We start from the raw sequence: 23,823 nt of genomic DNA on the forward strand, positions 1-23,823 counted from the left end.
CCGGGTCTATCCCCGCGTTCCAGTGTCGGTACCGGCGCTGTCCGCAGCTCCCGCGCCGGGTCCGGCTCCGGTCGTAGGCGGGGCCAGCCATCGGTGGGCGGGGCATCACCAGGCCCCGCCCGGTCCCCGCCCCTCCGTTGGCGCGCGGGGCAGGCCGGGACCGGCGCGCGCCGCTCCGCGCTCCCAGGGTGCCCCGCGGCGGCTGAATGGGGCAGAGCCAAGATGGCGGCGAGCGCGGCCCCGGCGGGCGGCGGGTCCCTGTTCGAGTGCCCGAGCTGGTGAGCGGCCGCGCGGGGCCCGGGGCGGGAGGGGCGCGGGGCTGCGCTCCCCGGGCCCGCACCGCGCTGCCCGGCCCGGCGGGATCCGGGCGCGGCCCTCGGGCCGCCATCGACAGCGTCGCGGGGGGCGCGGGGCCTCCATGGGGTGCTGAGGCTTTTCCTCAGAGCTCAGGCAGAATCCGGGCTGTGGGAGGAATGAAATCCTGCTCGGGGCGTGTGTGCGGCACGGGAAATCTGACAGCCTGAAACTAGGCTGGGGTTTGTATTAGCCTGAGTTCAGGAGTCGGGCTGGGGGCTGCAGAAGCGGCATCGCGACCATGGGCTGGGTTAGGGGTGCAAGGGAGCCCTGGAAATGCCCTGGCTCGCCCTCCTGCGGGAGCACAGCCTGGCATCGGGGTGCCCGCCTTCGTTTGTTCTGTGCTTGGATCATCCCTGAAGAGATCTGGGCTCTCCTGCCTTCTTTGGTGCTGGAGCGATGGGATGGGTACCAGAGTACTGGAGTGGGCACTAGGATGGGTACCAGAGCACTGGGATAGGTACAGGAGCACTGGGATGGGATGGATTGGATGGGTACCTGGGCACCAGGATGGGTACAGGAGCACTGGAATGGGCACTGGAATGGGTACAGCAGCACTGGAATGGGCACCAAGATGGGTACCAGAGGACTGGGATAGGTACAGGAGCACTGGGATGGGATTGGATGGGTACCAGAGCACTGGGATGGGCATTGGGATGGGTACAGGGGCACTGGGATGGGTACCTGGGCACTGTGCTATCTTAAATCACACCAACAGCCCACAGCACCTGGAGCTGTGTGGCCCAGCCCTGCCTGTCCCTGCTCACCCAGCTGTGCTGTTGCTCTCACAACTTTGTGACACTGATCACGTGTTGTAGTTTAGAGCTGGTTTTTAAGTGCCTGCTTTAGTTGGTAAAGCCATTTCACATTCCCATGGAGGAGAATTCCTCATGTATTTTAGGGCCTTATTTGTGCTGAACATACACAGTAATAAACATAATAAACAATAAACATCTGCATGAGACAGGTTGGTGTTTCATGAGATGATGACACAATAAACCAGATAAAGCCAAAGATTGTTCTGGATATTAAACTTGAAATTTGAAGTATCATCCATTTTTTCTTTCCCTAATGTTTTTATACAACAGTGATCACAATATCCATTGTATTCCATGGTAAACTGGAATAACTTGTACCTCTGAAAGCTGTAGATGGAGGAGCTGGGGAAACACAGCTTAAAATGCTCAGTCTCAGTGCCTTCCATGCTATTGCAGACAAATTCCTAAAGAAATCCCATCTGGAGGAGAGAATGTAACATCTGTAATGTGAGGGCTCTTCAGGTCCCTGGTTTGTGTCTGTGGCAGGGTCTGACAGAGTTTCCCTGTGTCCCTGCCCTGCTTTGGGTCTGAAGCACAATCTGTTGTGCTGGGTGAGAAGTGAGGTGGGATCTGGGAGATGCCAGGCCCTGTTCTGTTGTCACATTTTAAAGATTTTTTGTAATTCACTTCTTGCAACCTGAATGTCCTTTTACAGTAATATTCCAAAATGGTTCTTGGGTACAGCAAAGTTCTTGTCTGGGCTCTTTCCTTGTACATTGTAAGGAAACTTTTTATTTTCTCCTGGACTCTGTTGTGTGTTTGGTTTTAGGGACTATTTTTGTGTATTTATAGCTGTGAAGTAAAATTTGATTTTGTCCAATTGGCACATGCAGACCTGGCAGCTAACAGCAGTGAAAGCTTTGTGTTTGTCCTTAATGCTGCTTTTGAAACCCAAAAGAGGAAAAATAAAACAGTGAGCCAGCAGGAAGGCAGCCTGGAGAGCTCCCAGTCACAGTGTTTGTGTTCTGAGCACTGAACCCAAAATGGGAAGTGCTGGGTGGTGCTGATGGTGATAACCATGCTGGAAGTGAGGAGCTCTGCTACCAGGTGCATTTATTTATTTATTTATGGTTATTTTCCTGTAGATATATTTCATGCTAAAGCTCTGGATGCCTTCTGCTGACATCTGCTGATCTTGTAGCTCATGGCTTTAAAGCATTTGTTCCTTTTAGAGCCAAGCAAAGGGTGCTCAGGTGTGATGTGGAACCAGAGAGGGCTCAGGTGTGATGTGGAACCAAAGAGGGCTCAGGTGTGATGTGGAACCAAAGAGGGCTCAGGTGTGATGTGGAACCAAAGAGGGCTCAGGTGTGATGTGGAACCAGTCTGAGCTTTCCCAGGTGGGATTCTCCAGGCTGGAGCTGCTTTGCAGCAGCAGGATTGGAGAAATACTGGTGTTATTCAAAGTTCTGATTTTAGAGGATGTCAAAATACCCTGCAGGAAGCCTGGTCTGACACAAGCACCAGAAATTCTCCTGTGCAGGCAGCATTGCAGGGCTTCATTCCAAGAGCTTTGGGTGACCAAGAGCTTGGAGTTGCAGAGTTTTCACAGTCAGAGCAGATTCTTCTGTAGTGAATTAGCTTCAGTCTCCTCAACCTCTAAATCAAAAAATCAAAAATCACAGTCTTTACCTTTAAAATGAAAATCACAGTCTTTTCCTGTCTATTTATGTTCCTGCTTCTAAGGAAAGCTGGCTGGGGCCTGTGAGCACCAATCACATGAGAAATACATCTTAGATATAATCCAAAGGAGTAGCATTTTTTCCTTCCCCATGCTTTTGATGTTTGCCTCTATCATTTTACTTCTTCCATAATTTGGATAGTACCTGAATACCCCATTTCCAGAAAAGACTTCTGCTCTGAAATTCCCAGTTTTGATTTAAGTTGTGGCTCTGATTTAATTTTTGTGCTGTTATACGTTGTTTCTTCATAATCCATACAATATTTATTTTTTTCTTTCCTTGTGTTTCCAGCAGCTAAGCTTAAAACAGATTAAAACTTTGGCACCTTGCTGATGCCAGAGCATGTTTGTGCCTGTGCTGTAACTCCTGTGTGCATTTGCCAACATTTGGGCTGTGCATTTCCAGTTGGCATAAAGAGGGTGCCAATACTTCCTGTAGTTAAAATTTACCCATTCCATGAGATCAGAAAATGGCTTTAGATAACAATTAGATATCTTAATTTGATTAAAACTTTTGTAAACCTTCTGAGCTGGCTTTGGGTGGTAAAAACAATTTCTCTGAGGTAAAAACAATTCTCTGAAAGGATCAGATGTTTAGTGGGTACTGCCTGCCTGTCCTTTTGTCCTGGTGTCACTTATATTTGCAATTGTGACTTTATTTACTCTCTTTGACACCTCAGTAGTGGAGCTGTCAGATTTGTCCTGGAATGGACATAAATTAGAAATAATTTGTTTGAAGACAGAAATTGTTTCTCTTTAGTTTCTTTGCCCAAGAACTGGCTGTTCCTGGTGATGCTTTTACACAATTTCTCCGCTCCAGAGTTCTGCAAATTCCACCTTGTCCTTGAAGTTGGACATGAAGGTGTGTACATGAGTCACAGAGGCCAAGATTTTTAGGAAGTGGCTAAATTTAGGTTCTGAGTCACATTTAGGAACCTAAATAATTGACCTAATTTTAAACTAACACAACAGAATTATGGCTGTCCTGCCTATGCCCTTAATAGCAACAATTCCAAATTTCTTGGAGTGATTTACATCAGTCAGGCTGCTGAATTTCAGCTGGATATGGAAATTCTAACCCTGCTGGCATGTCAGCTTTGAATCTGCACTGTGGAAGAGATCCTGATTTGTAAAACCTCAGTTCTCTTACTTGGCACATTCCAAAGTGTAAATGGCCTTGTCCTTCTTTTCCAAAATGCTTTATCTTTGTACAGAGACATGGCCTGGCCTGTGGAGAAAGCAAGGAAATACAATTTTCTATTTCTAGTAGAGAAGAAAGATTTCTTTGCTTGTAGATATTTAAATCTTTTTAAAACCTGTGCTGCTTTTTTTCAGTGGTATCCTTTGTAAATATTTAACTGCTGATCATTGTAAGCATAAGATGTAAGGTATCTTCTGTACAAATCCATATGTGGGGAATCCCAGGCTGGGAATGCTCCTGTTCTCCTTGCCAGTCAGCTGTGTTAATTCTCTGTTAATTCTCCATTAATTCTCCTGAATCCTGGAACTCTCTCCCAGGAATTTCAAGATTCAGGAGGCAAACTCACTCATCTATTGCCCACCACAATCAGTGCATCTGCAGTTATCAAAATCAGTTCTTTTCAGGTCACCTGCAGGATGCTGCCCTGGGCAGGCACTGGGGACTGATGCACCATCTGCAAGGTACAGAAGAAATGAGAAATTTTCCTCATTTTCAAGCACAAGCTCCTGTGCTGGAGCCAAGCTGTGATAGGAGAGCACTGACCTTGGGCAGTGCTGAGGGCTCTCTGTGTTCTGTGGAAAGGACAATCTGCTGACCTCAAGTAATTCTTCATCCTCCAGAACAGTGCAGGAAAATTAGTTTAGTAATATTTTAGCACATAGTGAAATTATTTTAGTGGATATTTTAGCACATAGTGGAAAAGCACATAGTTTAGTGGAAAAGGACTTTTTTAACATTGGACATAAAATGGGGAAAAACTGCTCTGCTGTACCAGCTTTCTAATAAACTTTCTTCTGGGAAATTTGTGCAAGAGATTTCCTTTCATGTTTTACTCCTTGATGGGGCAGAACATGTGAAGGGTGACTGATACTTCCAAATCCAGGCATTACTTCTGATCTTTGGTGCCTCTGGAGCCAATTAGTTATTAATACAAAACTGAATAATCTTTCTACTTTTTTCATTAAAAGGCTTTTCAGGTATCTGACTTGGGTAGCCTGAACTGTGCCATTGACTGGAGTTTTCTATCAGAAATTACTTCTCTGGATTTGTTTTCATGGTGCCATAATCAGAATTTACAACCTTCCTGTGTTTGCAGGAATAGGTAGATGGGGGAAATAGTGCCTACAAAGGATTCTCTGCAGTCAAAAAGAGGCCAGAGAATAGGTAGATTTTTCTAGCACTTTAATTCACAGCTGAAGGCACTGCCTTGTGATACTGAGTTTGGTTTATCTGTTGAAAATAAAGTTGAGGGTAGAGGTAGAGTAAAAATAAGAGTAAGAATGAAACTAAAAATAGAGAGGGCAATGAAAAAGCAGAGCAAAACACGAGGATCAGACAGGATCCAGCTGTGCTGGAGCTCCTGGGGATCCTCTATGACCTGACAGGTACAAGGAGGGAGTGCTAAAATGTGTTAGGACAGGCTGAGCATCCAGGAACACATCACTGAAAGGAAAAGCAGAGGCCAGACTGGGTAAGAAGGAGCTTGTAGAGTGAATTTGTTGAGAGGTTTATCTATTTGGAAAGAAAAAAAAAATTGGGGAAGTAGCTGATGTTTGATCAGAGTAAGGCTGGTGTGTGAAAATCACCAAAAGTTGGGTTGCAGAGTAACCTGAACTTGGCAATTTCAGAGGAAGGGGGAGAACAAGTTTTCCAGTGCTCAGAGGCTGAAAGAGGGAACAGTGAGGAGTGGACAGGAATCCATGACAGGAACCTGTGTTCCAGTGAGGGCTGGGCACTGGGATGTGCAGGGAGCACAGGAGCAGCTCAGGGCAGCCTGGCTGGAAGTTTCTGGAGCAGCCCCTCACAGGAGGAGCTTCCCTGGCTGTGCTGAGGGACTCCAGCTCCTCACACAGGCTGTGCCCCACCTTTGGAGCATTTCTGCTCTGTGCCCCACGTCACCAAAATCCCATTGCACTGCTGAAGTCACCACTTGTGCTGGAGTTCAGCATCCTCTGCTTTGGCTGCTGCTGTTTGTTCATCCAAAACAACAGGAGTCAGAATTAACCAGATCCTTGTTAGGGTGGTAAATCCACAGTGTTTGAGAAGGGCCTGACAGGAGAACTGGGGAAAGTCCCAAGTGGTCAATTCAGAAAGGAACAGAGAGATGTGGGCAGGCTGGTGTGGTGGATTGGAAACAAGCAAGGAAAATGCCTGGCAAAGAAATGAAGTAGAAATTACAGGAGACTGTTCTTACATGAAATTATTGAGGGGAGCTGACCTTGCAACACAGAAAAACCAATAAATGTAAGGCACACCCCAGAAATGTGAACATCTGTATTTGACCCCTTTAGACAACCTCAGCTACCAGTGACCTTTCTTTCTTCTCCAGCCACCCTGAGAGCATCTCTGCCATTGTCACTGTTCCCTGAGCAGGATGGGAACATGATCTCTGCACAGAAGCAGAACCAGGGCACTGCTGCTGCCTGCAAAGCTGCTCCAGCAGCAGAGATGTTACTGTGAGGAACTCCTAGGGATGCAGGTCCTGAGATATCTGAGCAGGAAAAATCCTTTGGTGCCAAGAGCTGAGGGATCCTGTGTGGATCTGGCTTGGGGCACTGTAGGTGCCCAGTTTGTTCCTGCTGCCCCCATGAGCTCACCCTTGCTGTGATCTGCTGAGGGGTACAGATGTGCTGTTTTGAGGGTGACATGAGGAAACAGCTCTTTAACCTGCCCCCATCTCTGGTTGTTGGTCTCACACCATGTGCTCTCAGGATTTGCTCGGTTTATTGTGAAAATCAAATTATTTTTACCTGGAGAGGTAAAGCTTGAGATGTTTCATGTCCTGTTACATTCACTCTTACCATAAAATAGTCTTGGTTTATGTGTTGTCAGAAGGAATCTGCAATGAGGAAAAGAAAATTATGGAGTTTTCATATTTTCCCCAAAATACTTCTGCTTACATTTGTATAGGTTTGGTCTATAGCTCAAGCAGCTCTAATATAAATAAAATTTTTATTAAATGTTTTAAATGTTATATTTTTCCTTTATTTTCCAGGGCAGGGAAACCACCACCTGGCTTACATCTGGATGTAGTCAAAGGAGACAAACTCATTGAGGTATGGAATGAGGGTTTGGTGGATTTGGTGTATCAGCAGCAGAACATTCCCCATCATTTCTCACACTTACTCATAAGTATTTCCTTTCCCTCATGTATTCATTATCTTCAAATCAGTATTTTTTTTCTCTGAAACAATGAATGAAGTGATTTTCCCTTGCCTGTGCAAGGCAGCCTGGTGCCATGCAGGGCTTCCATCAGTTAAACCTCTTCCCCTTGTGCTGCTTGTTTGACAAACCTGTCTGCTCAGTTTATTTTTTATTTTGCATTACAGTCAGATTCACCAGGCATTCTCTATTTTGCAAGAGTGCTGCTCTGTCCTACAGCATGAAATACAGTTTGATTTGATTTTTCCTCCCACATTCAGGATCTGTGAGCAGTGTTGTGATCAACACAGATACAGCAAGATATTTTTATTACAGCACCACCTCATTCTCTGTTTCATATTTTGTCTTACATCACACTGAAAGTAATAAATAAAGAAAAGTCTCTTTTCCATTGTTGACAGAGAGAACCCAAACCAGTGAATGTATTTCAGTGTGGAGAGACTCCTAACTGGAACCTGACTGAAACAGAAATGGTTCTGGGTGTAGTGGTTTGATACAAATACCAGACACCCACAAAAGTCATTCACTTATCCTGCTACAGTTGGACCGGGGAGAGGGAAAAAATTAATGAGGGGCTCATGAGTTGAGATAAGGATTGGGAGGGAAAAACCTCTCTAAGAGCAAAACAGGTTCAAATTTAAAGGTATAAAGTAAATATATTATTAACAGTCAGAGGAGGATACAAGAAGTAAAATAAGCCTTTAAAACACCTTTTTTTCCTCCCCAGCCCCTCCCTCTTTCCCACTGACAGCACAGGGAGATTTGGTGGGGGCCTGGGGGTTTTGGTCAGTTCATCATGAGATCTCCTTGCTCAGGGAGAGGATTCCTTTCTCTGCTGTGCCATGGGGTCCCTCCCAGGGGCAAAAACTTCCCAGAACTGCTGTGGTGTGGGTTACTCATCCATGGGGGGCAGGCTTTTAAGGCTGGGCTGCTCTAGTTTGGAAGCAAAGGCCTTTTCTCTCCATTTGGGTCTCCACTGGATCACAGCTGTCTCTGGCACCCACCTGCTCCAGTGTGAGCCCTTTTCCCAGGGGCTGTGGGTGGATTTCTGTATCCCTTGTGGATCTCTGCCTCCCCCGTGGATCCCCACAGGCTGAGGGTGGATCTCTGCCTCCCCCATGGATCCCCACAGGCTGTGGGTGGATCTCTGCCTCCCCCGTGGATCCCCACAGGCTGAGGGTGGATCTCTGCCTCCCCCATGGATCCCCACAGGCTGAGGGTGGATCTCTGCCTCCCCCATGGATCCATGCATTTCAGGGGCTGTTTCACCCTGGTCTCACCACAGCCTGCAGAGGAATCTCAGCTCCAGCACCTGGAGCAACTCCTCCCTCTCCCTCTCCCTGCCCTTGGTGCCACCATGCTGTTTTCCCTCACATGTTTTCCTCAGCTCCTCCTCTTCTCTGTCTAAAAGAAAAAACTGCTGCTGGTAGGTACCATTGCCACTAATTTAAATATTCTTGCAAGATCCTGTAGCACTGAGCCAAACAGCACTTGGATGTGATCCTTGTGTTTATTTCCCTGCTCAATACAGGTAGCAGAGAGTTTTTCAGTTTTGTCTTTCCTGGTGGGCAGCAGTAACCAAGGGGGAGCATTGTGAAATCCTGGGGGTTGTTGAGCACTTGATACTAACCGAGCCATCAGTGTCCCTGTGATTGCTGGGTCTGCAAAGTGCTACAGCAAAACAAGCCATGCAGTGTTTAAGCTCAGTGTGTGAAGAAACACACTGGGTTATAGCTCAGAGGCACAGAACATTTTAAAAATGTTGTATTAAATGCAATAAAATTCTCTTATTTGTTGCAGTAACTTCCATGAATTTATGTCTTTGCAAAATCTCTTGGAAGCGTTCCCCAGGCGGGGCAGTGTTGTTTGCAAATGAAAACTTTCAGGATGCTTTTGGTTTCAGTTGTGGGCAAGAATGAGAAATGGTTTGATCAGTTTTTATGGTAACTGAAATTGTGAGGTAACTGCTTGCAGAGCTGATCAGTGTTTGTGGAGCAGACTTGAGTTTATTTTAGCAGTGCCAGACTAAACTGAAATATTGATGAGCTGTTGATGCTTTGTCTTGAATTTGCTCTATTTATTCACGTCCTTGAATTTTTTTCAGGAAGTTCCAAAAGATTCTAGGAGTCTAATATGCTTCTCTGTTTGATATTCTACCTCAGAAACTCATCATTGATGAGAAGAAATACTATCTCTTTGGGAGAAATCCTGATCTGTGTGACTTTACCATTGACCACCAGTCTTGCTCTCGGGTCCATGCTGCCTTGGTCTATCACAAACATCTCAAGAGGGTTTTCCTCATAGATCTGAACAGCAGTAAGTAGTGTGGCATTTAACCAGACAGAAGAGCTGTGCTTCAGTGCTTAAACATTCTGAATCTCAGACACCTTTTCCTTTTCCATTGTTGTCTGCACTGTGGGCAAATGGATATAATTTGAATTTGCATCCTAGGGAAAGACAAGGGTTAGGGCAAAGGAGTGTTTGCTCCAGTCAGCCTACAGCTGCCTCACTGGGTGTTTCAAACATTTCTGACTTGTAAGAGGCCAAAGGAGATGAGGAAAGTGACTTGGCCTTCCCATCACAATTTTAGTGAAGCCTTGTCTTCTGAGGGTGATTTCCCAAGGTCTAAAACCTGTCAGGTGTTTTTTTGCGCTGTGCAGACAGTACATTGGGACCTGCAGGAATACAGAAAGTAAAAGGTGTTTGTAGTTTATTTCCAGTGATTTTCTGAGGACTTCTGGTGTGTGTTATCTCAGTTTGTGACATGGTGGATCTACACAGCTGATGCTTTCAGCAGTACCTCAGTGCCTTGTACCTTGGAACAAATGTTACCATAGCTGAGATTCTCAAACTGGAACTGGAATAGCTCAAGCTCAGCAGACTATTTTGCATTTTGCTGTCCCCAGCACATGGCACGTTCTTGGGCCACATCCGTTTGGAAGCTCACAAGCCCCAGCAGATCCCCATCGACTCCACGGTTTCCTTCGGCGCCTCCACGCGCGCCTACACCCTGCGAGAGAAGCCCCAGACCCTGCCCTCAGCAGTGAAGGGGGATGAGAAGATGGGGGGTGAGGATGAGGAGCTCAAGGGTTTGCTGGGGCTGCCAGAGGAGGAGACAGAACTGGACGTGAGTATTTGTCACCGTGGTATATTCTGAAAAATCCCTTCCATGGGATTTCTTCTCTCAGGAAACTGCAAAGCTTCAGCTTCTCCCTGCTTTGCTGCTTTGGAATGGGATTTGGAGATTGGTCATTAAATTAAAACAATTCACATGTTGGATAAACAATCATGGTCCAGCTGTGTTGAGGCTCTGAGAAGTCATGAGCTTTTATTATTCATTCTTGTCAAGCCTTCTGATGTAATCTTTTTCTTTAGTATAGTTTCGGTATAGCATAATATAATGTAATATAATGTAATATAATGTAATATAGTGTGATATGATGTGATGTGACATATTGTATGATATATGAGATTATATGATATATAATATAATATAATATAATATAATATAATATAATATAATATAATATAATATAATATAATATAATATAATATAATATAATATAATATAATTAATATAATGCAGAGCAATACAATATAATACAATGCAATACAATGCAATATAATACAATATAATACAATACAATATAATACAATACAATGCAATACAATATAATATAATACAATGCAACATAATACAATACAATGCAATATAATACAATGCAATATAATACAATACAATACAATATAATACAATGCAATATAATACAATACAATACAATATAATACAATATATATTTTCATCTCTCACCTCATCCTGAGGACCCTCACAAACACCACAGATATGATAGGACACTGCCTTGATGGCATTTCCAGCAAGGACAGCATTCCCTGCTTGTTTGCTTAGCCATGGAATCATTTAGGTTGGGAAAGACCTTTAAGATCATCAGGTCCATAAATAACTCTAAAGTTGAAACTAAACAATGTCCTGTGGTCTTCTGATGTGCACAGTCATGGGATTAAATCAGACTTCTTTTGTTTCTATATTTGCTGCAGAATCTGACAGAGTTTAACACTGCCCACAACAAAAGGATCTCCACACTGACCATTGAGGAGGGGAACTTGGACATCCAGAGGCCAAAGCGAAAGCGGAAGAACTCCAGAGTGACGTTCAGTGATGATGATGAGATCATCAATCCAGGTAAGGAGCTTGCTGTCCTCGGGTTTGAGGTGAAGTCCCTAAGGTCCTGTGAGGTGTCTTTTTACTAAACTGAGGAGAGAAACTTCTGGGCTTATTTCCTTTTTAAGCAGACAAAGAATAATTTGGTCACTCCATCAACGGGGGGCACATTCCTACATTACCCCACAGAGGTTGTTTTTCCCATATACACACTGAAGATATCACAGGTTGTGCTCACTGAAGGCATCCCTGGTTGTGCTCACAGGTTTTGCTCACAGTCATCCCTGTTTTTCTTTGCAGAGGACGTGGACCCATCCGTGGGGCGGTTCAGGAACATGGTACAGACAGCTGTGGTCCCTGTTAAGGTATGGGGTGACTCCTGACTTTCTCATTAGCACATTACATTGATGAATTCACTTTATGATTTATGAATTGCGCATTAGAAACAGTGCTCCCACATGGGAGGTGTTTCAGTGCTAGGCAGAAGTGATGTCTGTGTTTCACAGTTCTCTTTTTTAGCAAATTTGAGCATTTCCCTTTGAACCCAGCTTTGTCTTTTTTCTTTAATAACACATGGGATCAATGGTGATTTTTTTTTTCCTCCCAGAAAGAAACACTTTCTAGAAATCTAGTGCATTAGTTCCAGGTATCAGATAAAACTGTGGGAAATGTGGAAAATAGAAGGGAAAAATGAGAGTTGGTTCATTAAATACTGTGTTTGATGTTTCATACATTTGTGTACTAGAACAAGCAGGTTCAGGCTTTGCTCCAAGATGAGTGTTCTATTTAATTGGAGTATGCAAGGAAAAAGAAAGATCTGCAGAGCTTCAGAGCAGCTAAGCCACTGTGTAACAGCAATTTCACTTGTTGCTGGTATAGACTAAATAACATCATGTGGAGAAGGATGATATTCCATAAACCCAGACTGCAGGAGAAGATTCCAATGATCATGAGCAAAATTACCCAAGTGATCTAAAAGTTGCAGTTTCTTCCTGTAGGGGAGGAAAAGTTTGTGTTATAATGCTCTCAGGCACAGGGTGGGACTTGGGGTGTCGTGTGCAGGGCCAGGAGTTGGACTCAGTGAGCCTTGTGGGTCTGTTCCAACCCAGAACATTCTGTGACCCACTCAGTCTTTGTTCAGGATGAGCTTCAGACTGGCAGGAGTGGAAAGGAGGTGAAGAGGTGCTCAGACTTATCTGAGTTACACCTGAGTGTCAGCTTTTGTGTCCCTTCTGCACCTCTAAGAGTTTATTGTTGTGGTTTTCAAGGGAACCCAGAGCAAACCTTGTAGGACAAGACTGGGACATGGTCTGTTGGCACTTTGTAGGTGGCAGATTTAGGTGCCTCTTGGGGAAAACTACTGGAATATCACCAATGTAGCCTGAGCTTGTCTGGCCCTTGGTGCTGAACCAAAGAGCAGCACTGTGGTGTTTCACCCCACAGACACTTTGGGCTGGCTGGGTGTGTGGTGTTTCACCCCACAGACACTTTGGGCTGCCTGGGTGCTGCACTGGGCCCGTGGGGACAAGGCCAGGCCTGCAGGAGCTCTGGTGGTGCTGGGATGGAGCTTCCCCCCATAACAGGGGCTGCTCCTCAGGTTTCCCTCTGGCAGAGAAGCTTTAAGGCGCTGGTGAAGGAAAGGAGTTGGTTCTGATGGAGGGTTTGGATGCAGAGCTTTATTCTGGCCCACAGGCCTCTGAATGCAGCACCAGCTCCAACAGAACTCCCTGAGCCCGTGGTTGCTGCTCCTTTGAACCCCGGGGAGAGGGGCAGGGAAGGGGCAGGGAGCCACCAAGCAGGGACAGGAGGGGAGGGACAAAGGGACAAAGGACACCTGGATGGCCCAATGCCCCCAGGGGTAGAGGGCATCCTTTGGATCTGCCAATCACTCGATGCCCTTCTGGAATTGCAGGAGTGACAGACAGTGCTGGGAGGGGAAAGGAGAGGTGACTGACACACCTGGGAGGGAATTTCAGGGGAGGGACCCGAGGTTCTGGGGTAAACCCTGAAATCAGAGCAGAACAGAAAACAGTCTTGGCACCCAGTTGAGGCAGGTTGAAGGTTCCATGCACTGTGGGTGACTCTCCAACTGCTCTGCCTGCAGAAGAAGCGCCTGGAGAACGCGGGCTCGCTGCCCACGGACGAGTCGGCGTCGCGGCGCATGCAGAGCTTCCCCTACAGCGGGGGGCTCTACGGGGGGCTGCCCCCCACCCACAGCGAGGCCGGCTCGCAGCCCCACAGCGTGCACGGCACCGCGCTCATCGGGGGGCTGCCCATGCCCTACCCCAACCTCGCCCCCGATGTGGACTTGACTCCAGTTGTGCCCTCCACAGTGAACATGAACCCAGCTCCCAACCCCGCCGTCTTCAACCCCGAAGCTGTGAATGAACCCAAGAAGAAGAAATACGCCAAGGAGGCCTGGCCGGGCAAGAAGCCGACCCCGTCCCTGCTGATCTGAGCTGGGCTGAGGGAGGGCAGGAGTCACAACTCCAGAAACTTTTCATGTGCGGTATCGTCTTTTTAAACTTTCAGTGTCCTAACAGATGTAATACCAAGATTGGAGGAGTGAAATATCCTTTAAAGATCTGTCTTCAAATGTTTTTATATGTCTGTTATAAAAAAAAAAAAATATACAGCTCCCGTTTCCTTTTGAACCAAAACCCCTACAGCCTTTTCTTAGCCACACTGTCCCAGAGGTGTTTGTGCTGAGTTTGGATCCACAAGTCGAAGGGGCAGTCACACAATTTCATTGTCACTTCTGGCATGACCCTGCAGGTCCGTGTATTTCAGTGCTGGGCTCGCTGTGCTGACACTGTTCCTGCTGGACATTCTCACAGCAGGGCAGCTCTGTCAGGAGGAAATGTTTGTGGGGCCAAGCCTCGCAGAATCCCATTGGAAGGAGTTGTAAAACTTGCAGAATATAGGTCAGCTTTTATTTTTTATATTTTCAAAACCCCACCAATGTGGGGCATTGTCTTTTTTATTATTATTATGATTATTTTTAGTTTGGCTACAGCTTGTTTTGATTTCCACATAAAACACTAGATCACCCCAAGAGCTGTGAGCTGAGGTGGATAAGCAGGGAAGCAGCTGGGTTCCTCAGCTTTGTTCCAGTGCTGCAGGATGGGGATGGATACAGGGTGCAAACATCCAACAGGATCAGGCACTGTGCCATGGTGCCTCCCCTGGGTAGCTCAGGGTGAAGTTAACACAGTGGAGTTTCTTTTAGACTTGGTGGCCCCTGTAACTTAAATAGTTTCATTTTTACTTGCAAATGGAACTTTTAAGTTTCGAGTATATGAGGTTCATCAAGACAGAAAGCTGGGAGCACTGGCGTGTTCCCCACACACTAATATTCAGCTGCTGGGAGCTGCAGGTGAGAATTGAGTGCTGCTGAGAGCCAGAATAGGAATTCTCAGTGGACTTGGGTTGTTGCTCAAGCCCTTTAGTTCCTTGGGTTTAGATTTGAAAATTACTCACATACTCAGACATATTGTGGCTGTACTTTATGCAAGGTAAGGCCAGAGCTTTATTATTCTTACGTTTATTCTGGATTTTTGCACACACTCTAATGCAGTTCAGCTCCAAGTCACATTCCTTTGCTGTTTGGGGGGATCCAGGAAATGTGCACTGAAATGAGAGCATGTACCTGGCTCAGTGTGTGCAGGACTGCAGCTACCTGGGAGGTGGTGCCAGGTTGTTGGGGCAGGGCTGTGTCCCGGGATGGTGCTGGCTCAGTGCTGTGAGATGGGATGCTGGATGCACCAGACCCATTTCAGGCAGATGCCCCACAATCTGAGTTCTGCTCTGCAGTGATTGCTTCTATCATGTCCCTGAGGTGCCAGCAGGCAGCTGCCCAGCTCACAGAGCCAGGCTTTAGAGCCTGCTCTGTTCCCTCCCCACTCCATCACATCAGCCCAGACTGTTCCTTGTGTGGATTCACACCTGCTCCATGATCCAGCTGTGCTGCTCTGTGTTTAAGTTGCCATTGATGGTTCAGCTGTTGGGCATTTGTTCTGCTTCCCAGTGCTCCCACAATAACTCAGAATCTTCCTCTTTAGTCTGGCCTCTAAGATTTTCATTTCCCAGCCAGTTGCTTTCTGAAGGCAACTCTTTAGAGTAAGACTAGTCAGGACAAAAAAAAAGTTGAGCAGGTTTCCTTCTTTTTATTTTGATGATTTTTTTTTTGTTTTATTTTGGGGGAAGAGGGGTGGGTTGGGGGGTTTTAGGATTTTTTTTTTTGCAAGATTTTTCTTGACAAGGAAAACTTCACTGCTCGTTTTTTAAAGCTCTTCTCCTCTCAGACTCTGAACCAGCTCTTATTATTTCAGAGCTTAGGGGCCACAGCTGGCCACGAGGGGACAGGAACATCGAGGGGCTTTGTACAGACATTTGTACACTTGTGTAATATGTAATAGGCCTTTTCACACTTCTGTTGAGCTTTTTACCTGTAACCTTTACTATGTTGTAAATTAAATGCAGATTTTGCCAGGTTGGAGAGTGTAGTGTGTTCGTTGCAGTGTGCCCTGGGACAGCTGAGCCTGCCTGTGGTGCTGTGGCTCAGGGGAGGATCCTGCCATGGCAAAGTGCCCTTGTCCCTGCAGGCCTTGGCCTTGGGCTGCAGCTCCCAAAGCTGCTCCAGCTGCTGTGCTGCCTCTGCTGCACTTTGCTACACAGGTGACACTTGGCAGTGGATTTTGAACAGTGGCTGCTTTTGTTGTCCAAGTCGAGTTTGATCTGGTTGTGGCATAATCCTCTTTGTAAGTTGTACTGCAGAGCCCAGCTGAGCTGCTCCTCTGACAGAGTGAGGCCTTGGGCAGCCTCAGGCACCATCCCCTGTCACTGATCTGCAGCCTGCCCTGGGCTGTCCCCCCAGCCCACCTCGCTCTGCTCAGCAGCCTCAGTCACACTTCCTGAGTCAGCAGCTGTGACTTCCAGAAGTGTGAGCCACAATGAGGAATGCTGGCAGCAGCCTCTGGGACACGTGGCAGCTCCCTGCCCTCACCCACTGCCAGTTCATGTCCACAGGGAGGCCTGGGCTTCATCTGATTTGTGAGGCTGCCCCAGCAGTCCTGGCAGAGGGGAGACACTCCTTGTTGCACAATAAGGCTCTCAAAAACATTGCTCTTCACACAGCTCTAGAAAATTTCAAATCCGCATCAGAGGGCTTTTAGCAAACATTCACAATTTTGTCCTGCTTTCCAAGCAAGTTCTCAATGCCAAAAAACCAGCAATTCCCATCCAGTGTAGTGTGATCTTGTGCCTTCCTTCTTTTCTCTTGCTAATGCCATCACAGCACTTGCTGAGGATGGAGAAATCCTAAGAAAATGCAGAAAACCAAAAGCCAAGCACTGCTGGCAGCAGAGGCAGAGCTGTTGGTTTTCACACACTCCTCATACTTTGTAAAATCGATTTCCCTGATGGCACACAGGTGATCCACACGGCATTCCTGCTGGCACAGCTCCAGGTCATACCTGGCAGAGTTCAGCTCATAGTACAGCTGCAGGTGCTGGGGGTCCCTGGAGATCCTCTCCAGCACTCTCTGCATGGAGCCTGCAGAGCCATCGGGGACCTGGAAGGTTTCTGTCAGCCTGTACTCCTCCTCCCACTCTGCTGAGCCCATCGTGTTGGCACGAGTAAGGTTCAAGTAGTAAGTCACCATATCCTGAGGGAGAGAAAAACAGAACTGAGGAGACACCAGGACAAGATTGGCCCTGGGTGAGACTGGGTCAGGCTTGGCCCCCACCCAAGGGCCCAGCTGCCCTGGATGGGGCTTCCTACCCAGAGGGGCACCTGGGGACCCTCCAGAACCACCCCAAGCAGAGCCTGTTCCCTAAGGGATAAAAGAAACAGGGTGGCTTTGCTCTGCTTGGCTTTGACCTCCAAACACCAGAAGCTCTGAGCCTGGCCTGTTCAGACATCTGTCAGTTGCTATCAGCACTGCCCAGCAGCAGAAGCAAGAGATACAGAATGTTACTGAGCAGTGTTATCTTCTCAACTGTGAGCAAACAAGAATCAAGTTTTTCACAGCAGTTCTCAGTCTCTTGCCCTTTTTCTCTCTGCTTCACTGACTCCCCAGCCTTGCACAGCATATGGTAGCATTCACTTCTATGCTATAAACACATAAACAGAGCAACTGTAGAGAGCTTCATCCAGCACAAAGGAGGGCACAAACACCTGTCCTCCACCTCTGGGCAAACAAGAGACAGGAAACAGAAGCTGCCCCTACAATTCACCTCAGTTCAGAGGGACACAAATAATTTTTCAGATGGTTTAAATGTTTTGGAGGGGGTCTGACAAGGCTGTTATTACTCAAAGAGTAGTTCTGTGACCCATATTATCTGAGGAGCAAAGCAAGTGTCAAATGAAACTCATTAAGGACATGAACAACACCACAAAAACTGACCCTGCCCAGGGAACTCATCCCAGCAGGATGCACTGGCTGCCAGGGCCATGCTTTGACTCACTGATGCTCCAACTAAATCTTTGTGCCAGACAAGAGGCTGAAATGTCCTGGGTCAGAGTCCTGTCCCACACAGCCACTCAGCCTCTGTGCACTGAGAAATCCTGAAAAGCCTGTTCTGACTACAGGGGGAATTACAGCTGTCCCAGAGCTGCAGTGTGCTGCACACAGGGTCCCTTACCAAGACCTGCAGGGTGTCCTGATCATAGTCAACCACACGAATGGCAGGGTTGTTGGCTCCATTGCTCACTCCAGGTAAAGTTGTTTTCCAGGGAGTCACTCCAGGGGCCAGGAACATGACATTGATTGGAGCACCTTCACAGAAATGCAAAGCAAGCTGTGATGGAGACCATGGCTTGTCCCACACCCTGTCCCCATCACAGATTGCACTGCTGACAGCACCTTTGTCCCCACTCCCTGTACCACCCCACACACATGGAACAACACTGGGGACTGAGCACAGGGCTGCTGCAGCCAGCAATGGGCTCTCCAGTGCAGTGATGGTGGCCAGGGAACCACACTCAGCAAAGGTGTTCACCCACAGCACCCCACACACACACAGATTCAGCACTGCTCCCTCAGCAATGCCCAAAGCCCTCAGGAGAGAACAGGCAAGAAGCTGCCAGGTATTGAGGGGAAACAACAATATCCAAGGGTGAACGGGAGGGACGGGGGTAGAGATGAGAACACTGCTGCCTCTTGTTGCCCCAAGCATGTCAGATGCTTTTGCTGGCTTCTCAGCCAACAGCCACTAAAAACTCTCATGGACAGTGACTGAGAGTGTCAGAGCTGTCACACAAGCCCTTGGGTGGCCAGAGCAGGTACCTGTGTGGCTGTAGAACATCCTAAAGCTGTCAGTGTGATGGTGCCCAAAGAACTGGGCAGCAATCACCCCGTGGTGCCTCTGCACAATGCCCAGGTAGCGCTGGTTGAAGCCCCTCCTGAACCAGGGCTTGCCCCGTGTCTTCTCAAAGAAGCCAGGAGGGACGTGGCCCACAATGTAAACCTGCAGAAACAGAGCTGCCCTGAGCACAGAGCCCACACCAGCAGCCAGAGGAGCAGAGCAGGAGGAGCCTCCAGGCTGGGGAGAAGCCCAGGCTGTTAATTCAGTGTTTTTAATACCATTTCATTTTCTCTGGAGGCGTTGGTCAGTGTTTCTTCCAGCCACTGGAACTGCCCCCCAGGGTCCTCCTCAGCAGCTGTCTCATCATTCTGGTCATAGTAGAGGTTGGTGTTGAGGACAACCACCCGTCCCCTCGTCCCTGGGCCAGGCAGCTTCTCACTGTAGAAAGCTCCTTAAAGATGCAACCAAAGGAGGAAGAGCTGCAGACCTGCTCACACTGGTGGCTGAGATCCCAGATCCCTTTGTTTCCCCCTCTCTCTGCTCCCCTCAGCAGCAGCCACAGCAGGGTCACTGCCTGGGACAGTGCCCTGAGCACTCCAGGATGGGGGTTTGGAGTGACTCTTCCCTGTGTGTCTCTCCCAGTGAAGGGAGACCTGGAGAGCCCCAGCACCAGCTGCTGCCTTTAAAGATATTTTTCCTCCCTCTGCAAGTCACCACTCTGCATTCTTTCCAGTAACTGGGCAATGGCAGAAGAGACTAAAGTATAAAATAATTTCTCCTCTTGCAAGCAGAGCTCCAAGACAGAAATCAGCATTAAACTGGACCCTACCTCTGCAAATCCTTTATGAATACTGCTGCTCTGAGCAGAGAAGCAAGGAAAATTGTTCATGGTATTCTCCTACCCCTCCTCATATCCCCAGCATGCTCTAAACACGTGCCAGACCTGCTCTGAAGAGAGGAAGGGAGGCATCACTCAGCCAGGGCCGCCACAGCTCTGCTGTTTGGGTGTAGATCCTGTGCTCCTTCCCAGGAAACTGATTCTTGGGGTGGAAGTCATGATTGCCCATGGCTGCATAGACCTTGGTACCTGTGGGCAGAGCCAAGGAGCACAGGGGAGCTCAGGGCTGCAGGGGCACAGGGAGAGAGGTCCAAACAAGTCCCTTCTGTGCCCTTTCCTGTCCCAATTCTGTCATTTCTCCATCCCTGTTAACCCTTCCCATCAGTCTCTATGCCCCTCTCCCCTTCTCATCCCCTCAAATCCTACCTGGAAATGTCTCTCTTATCAGAGAAGTCAGATTTGCTATTATGTGCAGAACCTTTTCTTCTCCCAGCTGCTCGTTGGGGACATGGGGAGTGTCATCTCTACAAAAAGAGAATGCTCGTTTTTTAAAGCTCTTCTCCTCTCAGACTCTGAACCAGCTCTGATTATTTCAGAGCTTAGGGGCCACAGCTGGCCACGAGGGGACAGGAACATCGAGGGGCTTTGTACAGACATTTGTACACTTGTGTAATATGTAATAGGCCTTTTCTGCCAGTCACTGTCTGGGACTAACAGGGCCTGTGCTTGCAGCAATGAGCAAGGCAGAGAAACTTGCCAACTCCTCTCTGAGCCTGCTAGAAGAGAAAGTTTAAGGTTTTTTGGGTGCAGAAGTCAGTGCTATGTTGCCTGGCCAAGATGCTGAGGGAGTTTCTAGAAATTGCTCACAGGGAAAATGAGCTCCACTCCAAACTTGAGCGTTCAGCAACACCCTCAGGGATGCACAGTGGGACTGTTGGGTGTCTGTGCAGGGCTAGGATTGGAATCCATGATCCTTGTGGGTCCCTTCCAGCTCAGGACACTCTGATTCCAGGATTCACTTCACCTTCAAAGCCCTGTGCACCCTGCTTTGGGGTGTGTCACAGGCACTAAAGCTGCCTGCAAACACTGCAAGGGTCAGCACTTTGCAATCTGAGGGCATCTGATCTGCAGTAATGAAGCAGAGCTGTTTGCACATAAAACAGGGAAAAAAGCCTCTCTAAGGCAGCAGTCCAGGGCTGCTCCATGTCTGTGTTTGCATTAACATGCTTATGGCATTTGTAGATGATACTGGGCTGTCCACAAGCCCACTGGAGAGAAAGGAGAACATTCAGAATCATGTCAGAGGACTGGGAAAAAAGAATACTCAACATAAGGTCACAAGAACCAATAACTGTGTTTAAGTAGGAACAGGTGCCTGCAGGGACAGAAAATGAAAACATGGGACAAGCAACAGACCTGCAAACTGGAACTGGAGGTTACGGCAAGCTGAGGCTGCACTATCAGAAGAAGGATCATATACACAATAACCATGCAGAATAAAGCTTTTACCATCTGTATGTGCTAGGGGCACAAAGGACAGGGGGATAGGACAGGGAGAGAACATCCTCCCCGGGGAGGCTCCTCTGGCTCCTAAAGCAGAACTGTCCCTTCCTGAGCCAGGTCTGCAGGTGCCTCATCACAGCCAGAACTGCTGCAGGCTGGTTTACCGTGTGTTCGCACTGCTCTGACCGGCAGGGCTGCATGCACGGACACACAGCTCCTTCCCCTGGGCATTCCGGGTGCTCGGACACACCGTGGGATCACACAGAACACACAAAGGATGGACAGTGAGCTGTGATCCTTTTGTCACTTCGCTGCCACGAGTGTCTGGCCAGCGTCGAGCGCTCTCACTGGGGTTGTGCTTTCCTCCAAACCCGTTTTGCATTACAAGGCACATTCCGCCCTCTACTTTCCAAAGCCCATGGAAAGAGCCCGGCCAGCCACACCACGAGCCCCTTGTCCCGCCCAGCCCCGGTGTCCCTCTCACCCGGTCCAGAGCACGAAGTCGGGCGCGGCCAGGCGGGCGCGCATGGCCCGGGCGGCCGAGCGGAGCAGGCTCCAGGGCGCATCGCACACGTAGCTGCCCCACGGCCCGGCGGGCTCGGCCCGACCGCCGCCCGAGGGGCACGGCCGGCCCGCTGCCGCCGCCGCCTCGTACTCCGGGTCCCAGTGCAGGTCCGTGAGGTGCCAGAACCGCCCGGAGCCTGCACCCGTACCGGGCAGGGCCACGGTCAGCAGGCACAGCCAGAGCAGCACCAGGAGCTGGCCCGGGGGCGCCATGGCAGAGACCGCTGCCCTCACCTGGGCCCGGCCCTCACCTGTGCCCGGCCCCGCCCCTGGGCCCGCCCCCTCATGAATGCCAGGCCCGGCAGTGCCCGCCCTCAAAATGGCGACGGCGGCTTCCCCGCGGCCTCCTCCTATTGGACAGAGCCGGAAGGCGGAGAGAGGTGATTGGCTGCCGGCCGGCAGAGCGGCCCGTGGGCTGCATGGCAAGCACCGCCGCCCTCACCTGGGACCGGCCCTCACTGGGGGTCGGCCGCACCCTTCGGCCCCCGCCAGCAGCTGTGACACGGTACAGGGCACGATGTTCTGCGAGCGGCTCCGCTGCGAGGGCCGGAGGGGCCGTCAGAGCCGGCCCCTGGGCCCCGCCCTTCGGTCCCGCCCCTTCAGCTGTGCCAAGCTTGGCAGCGCTCACTGTCAAAATGGCGGCAGGGACGCGATTGGCTGCGGGCCGGCAGAGCGGCGCTCCCGGATTGGGCGGCAGGCAGCAGCGCGCGGGCCCGCGCGCGGGCGGCGGCGGCAGTCCCGGAGCGGCGCCACGTGGAGCGGGCACGGTGCGCGGGGTCGGGGGCCGCGGGGGCCGCTCCCCGGGATGGCGGCCGCGTTAGGGAAGGGGGCTGTCAGGGACAGAAAATGAAAACATGGGACAAGCAACAGCCCTGCAAACTCGAACTGGAGGTTACGGCAAGTTGAGGCTGCACTATCAGAAGAAGGATCATATACACAATAACCATGCAGAATAAAGCTTTTACCATCTGTATGTGCTAGGGGCACAAAGGACAGGGGGATAGGACAGGGAGAGAACATCCTCCCCGGGGAGGCTCCTCTGGCTCCTAAAGCAGAACTGTCCCTTCCTGAGCCAGGTCTGCAGGTGCCTCATCACAGCCAGAACTGCTGCAGGCTGGTTTACCGTGTGTTCGCACTGCTCTGACCGGCAGGGCTGCATGCACGGACACACAGCTCCTTCCCCTGGGCATTCCGGGTGCTCGGACACACCGTGGGATCACACAGAACACACAAAGGATGGACAGTGAGCTGTGATCCTTTTGTCACTTCGCTGCCACGAGTGTCTGGCCAGCGTCGAGCGCTCTCACTGGGGTTGTGCTTTCCTCCAAACCCGTTTTGCATTACAAGGCACATTCCGCCCTCTACTTTCCAAAGCCCATGGAAAGAGCCCGGCCAGCCACACCACGAGCCCCTTGTCCCGCCCAGCCCCGGTGTCCCTCTCACCCGGTCCAGAGCACGAAGTCGGGCGCGGCCAGGCGGGCGCGCATGGCCCGGGCGGCCGAGCGGAGCAGGCTCCAGGGCGCATCGCACACGTAGCGGCCCCACGGCCCGGCGAGCTCGGCCCGACCGCCGCCCGAGGGGCACGGCCGACCCGCTGCCGCCGCCGCCTCGTACTCCGGGTCCCAGTGCAGGTCCGTGAGGTGCCAGAACCGCCCGGAGCGGCCGCTTGCACCGGGCAGGGCCACGGCCAGCAGGCACAGCCAGAGCAGCACCAGGAGCCGGCCCGGGGGCGCCATGGCAGAGACCGCTGCCCTCACCTGGGCCCCGACCGGCCCCGCCCCTGGGCCTGGCCCCGCCTCTGGGCCCGCCCCTGGGCCCGGCCCTCACCTGGGCCCGCCCCCGCCCCGGGCCCGCCCCCTCATGAGTGCCAGGCCCGGCAGTGCCCGCCCTCAAAGGGGCGACGGCGGCTTCCCCACGGCCTCCTCCTATTGGACAGAGACGGAAGGCGGAGAGAGGTGATTGGCTGCCGGCCGGCAGAGCGGCCCGTGGGCTGCATGGCAAGCACCGCCGCCCTCACCTGGGCCCGGCCCTCACCGGGGGTCGGCCGCACCCTTCGGCCCCCGCCAGCAGCTGCGACACGGTGCAGGACACGATGTTCTGCGAGCGGCTCCGCTGCGAGGGCCGGAGGTGCCGTCAGAGCCGGCCCCTGGGCCCCGCCCCTTGGCTCCGCCCCTTGATCTATGCCAGGCTTGGCAGCGCCCGCTCTCAAAATGGCGGC

At 50.0% G+C, this 23,823-nt stretch overlaps 2 protein-coding genes and 1 non-coding gene across 6 annotated transcripts; 2 read left to right on the forward strand and 1 right to left on the reverse strand.

The window, feature by feature from the left end:
• The first annotated feature begins 119 nt into the window (after positions 1–119).
• On the forward strand, positions 120–14,086 carry PPP1R8 (protein phosphatase 1 regulatory subunit 8). Its single transcript, XM_074555741.1, has 7 exons — positions 120–278; positions 7,047–7,107; positions 9,376–9,529; positions 10,120–10,340; positions 11,270–11,414; positions 11,694–11,758; positions 13,498–14,086. Exons 1-7 carry the CDS (start codon positions 223–225, stop codon positions 13,849–13,851), a joined length of 1,056 nt encoding a protein of 351 aa, XP_074411842.1. The 5' UTR covers positions 120–222; the 3' UTR covers positions 13,852–14,086.
• LOC113459940 (small Cajal body-specific RNA 1) lies at positions 8,827–8,962 on the forward strand. The gene has a single exon (XR_003381538.2).
• SMPDL3B (sphingomyelin phosphodiesterase acid like 3B) lies at positions 11,943–23,772 on the reverse strand. Of its 4 annotated transcripts, XM_074555738.1 has the most exons (8): positions 21,526–22,015; positions 19,965–20,062; positions 19,644–19,787; positions 18,979–19,151; positions 18,682–18,862; positions 18,038–18,171; positions 16,868–17,058; positions 11,943–12,385 (listed from the first exon to the last, which is right to left on the reverse strand). In XM_074555738.1, exons 1-8 carry the CDS (start codon positions 21,816–21,818, stop codon positions 12,274–12,276), a joined length of 1,326 nt encoding a protein of 441 aa, XP_074411839.1. In that variant the 5' UTR covers positions 21,819–22,015; the 3' UTR covers positions 11,943–12,273. The 4 variants fall into 4 exon arrangements, with proteins under 4 accessions (XP_074411839.1, XP_074411841.1, XP_074411840.1 ...); XM_074555740.1 differs by lacking the exons at positions 11,943–12,385; positions 21,526–22,015 and adding an exon at positions 23,623–23,772 and having other exon boundaries at positions 14,053–17,058; XM_074555739.1 differs by lacking the exons at positions 11,943–12,385; positions 21,526–22,015 and adding an exon at positions 22,048–22,231 and having other exon boundaries at positions 14,053–17,058.
• Positions 23,773–23,823: the final 51 nt, after the last annotated feature.

This window comes from Zonotrichia albicollis, chromosome 20 (genome assembly GCF_047830755.1).
Source record: "Zonotrichia albicollis isolate bZonAlb1 chromosome 20, bZonAlb1.hap1, whole genome shotgun sequence".
NCBI lineage: Eukaryota > Metazoa > Chordata > Aves > Passeriformes > Passerellidae > Zonotrichia > Zonotrichia albicollis.

Excerpts from the sequence above, each read along its gene's own strand:
- SMPDL3B (XM_074555737.1), bottom strand. The coding sequence starts at position 21,818 with ATGGCGCCCCCGGGCCAGCTCCTGGTGCTGCTCTGGCTGTGCCTGCTG. Across the intron at positions 20,063-21,525 it reads GACTTCGTGCTCTGGACCGG|AGATGACACTCCCCATGTCC; the intron begins GTGAGAGGGACA and ends CTCTTTTTGTAG. Across the intron at positions 19,788-19,964 it reads GATAAGAGAGACATTTCCAG|GTACCAAGGTCTATGCAGCC; the intron begins GTAGGATTTGAG and ends CTCTGCCCACAG.
- PPP1R8 (XM_074555741.1), top strand. The coding sequence starts at position 223 with ATGGCGGCGAGCGCGGCCCCGGCGGGCGGCGGGTCCCTGTTCGAGTGC. Across the intron at positions 9,530-10,119 it reads CCTCATAGATCTGAACAGCA|CACATGGCACGTTCTTGGGC; the intron begins GTAAGTAGTGTG and ends TGCTGTCCCCAG. Across the intron at positions 11,415-11,693 it reads TGATGAGATCATCAATCCAG|AGGACGTGGACCCATCCGTG; the intron begins GTAAGGAGCTTG and ends TTTTCTTTGCAG.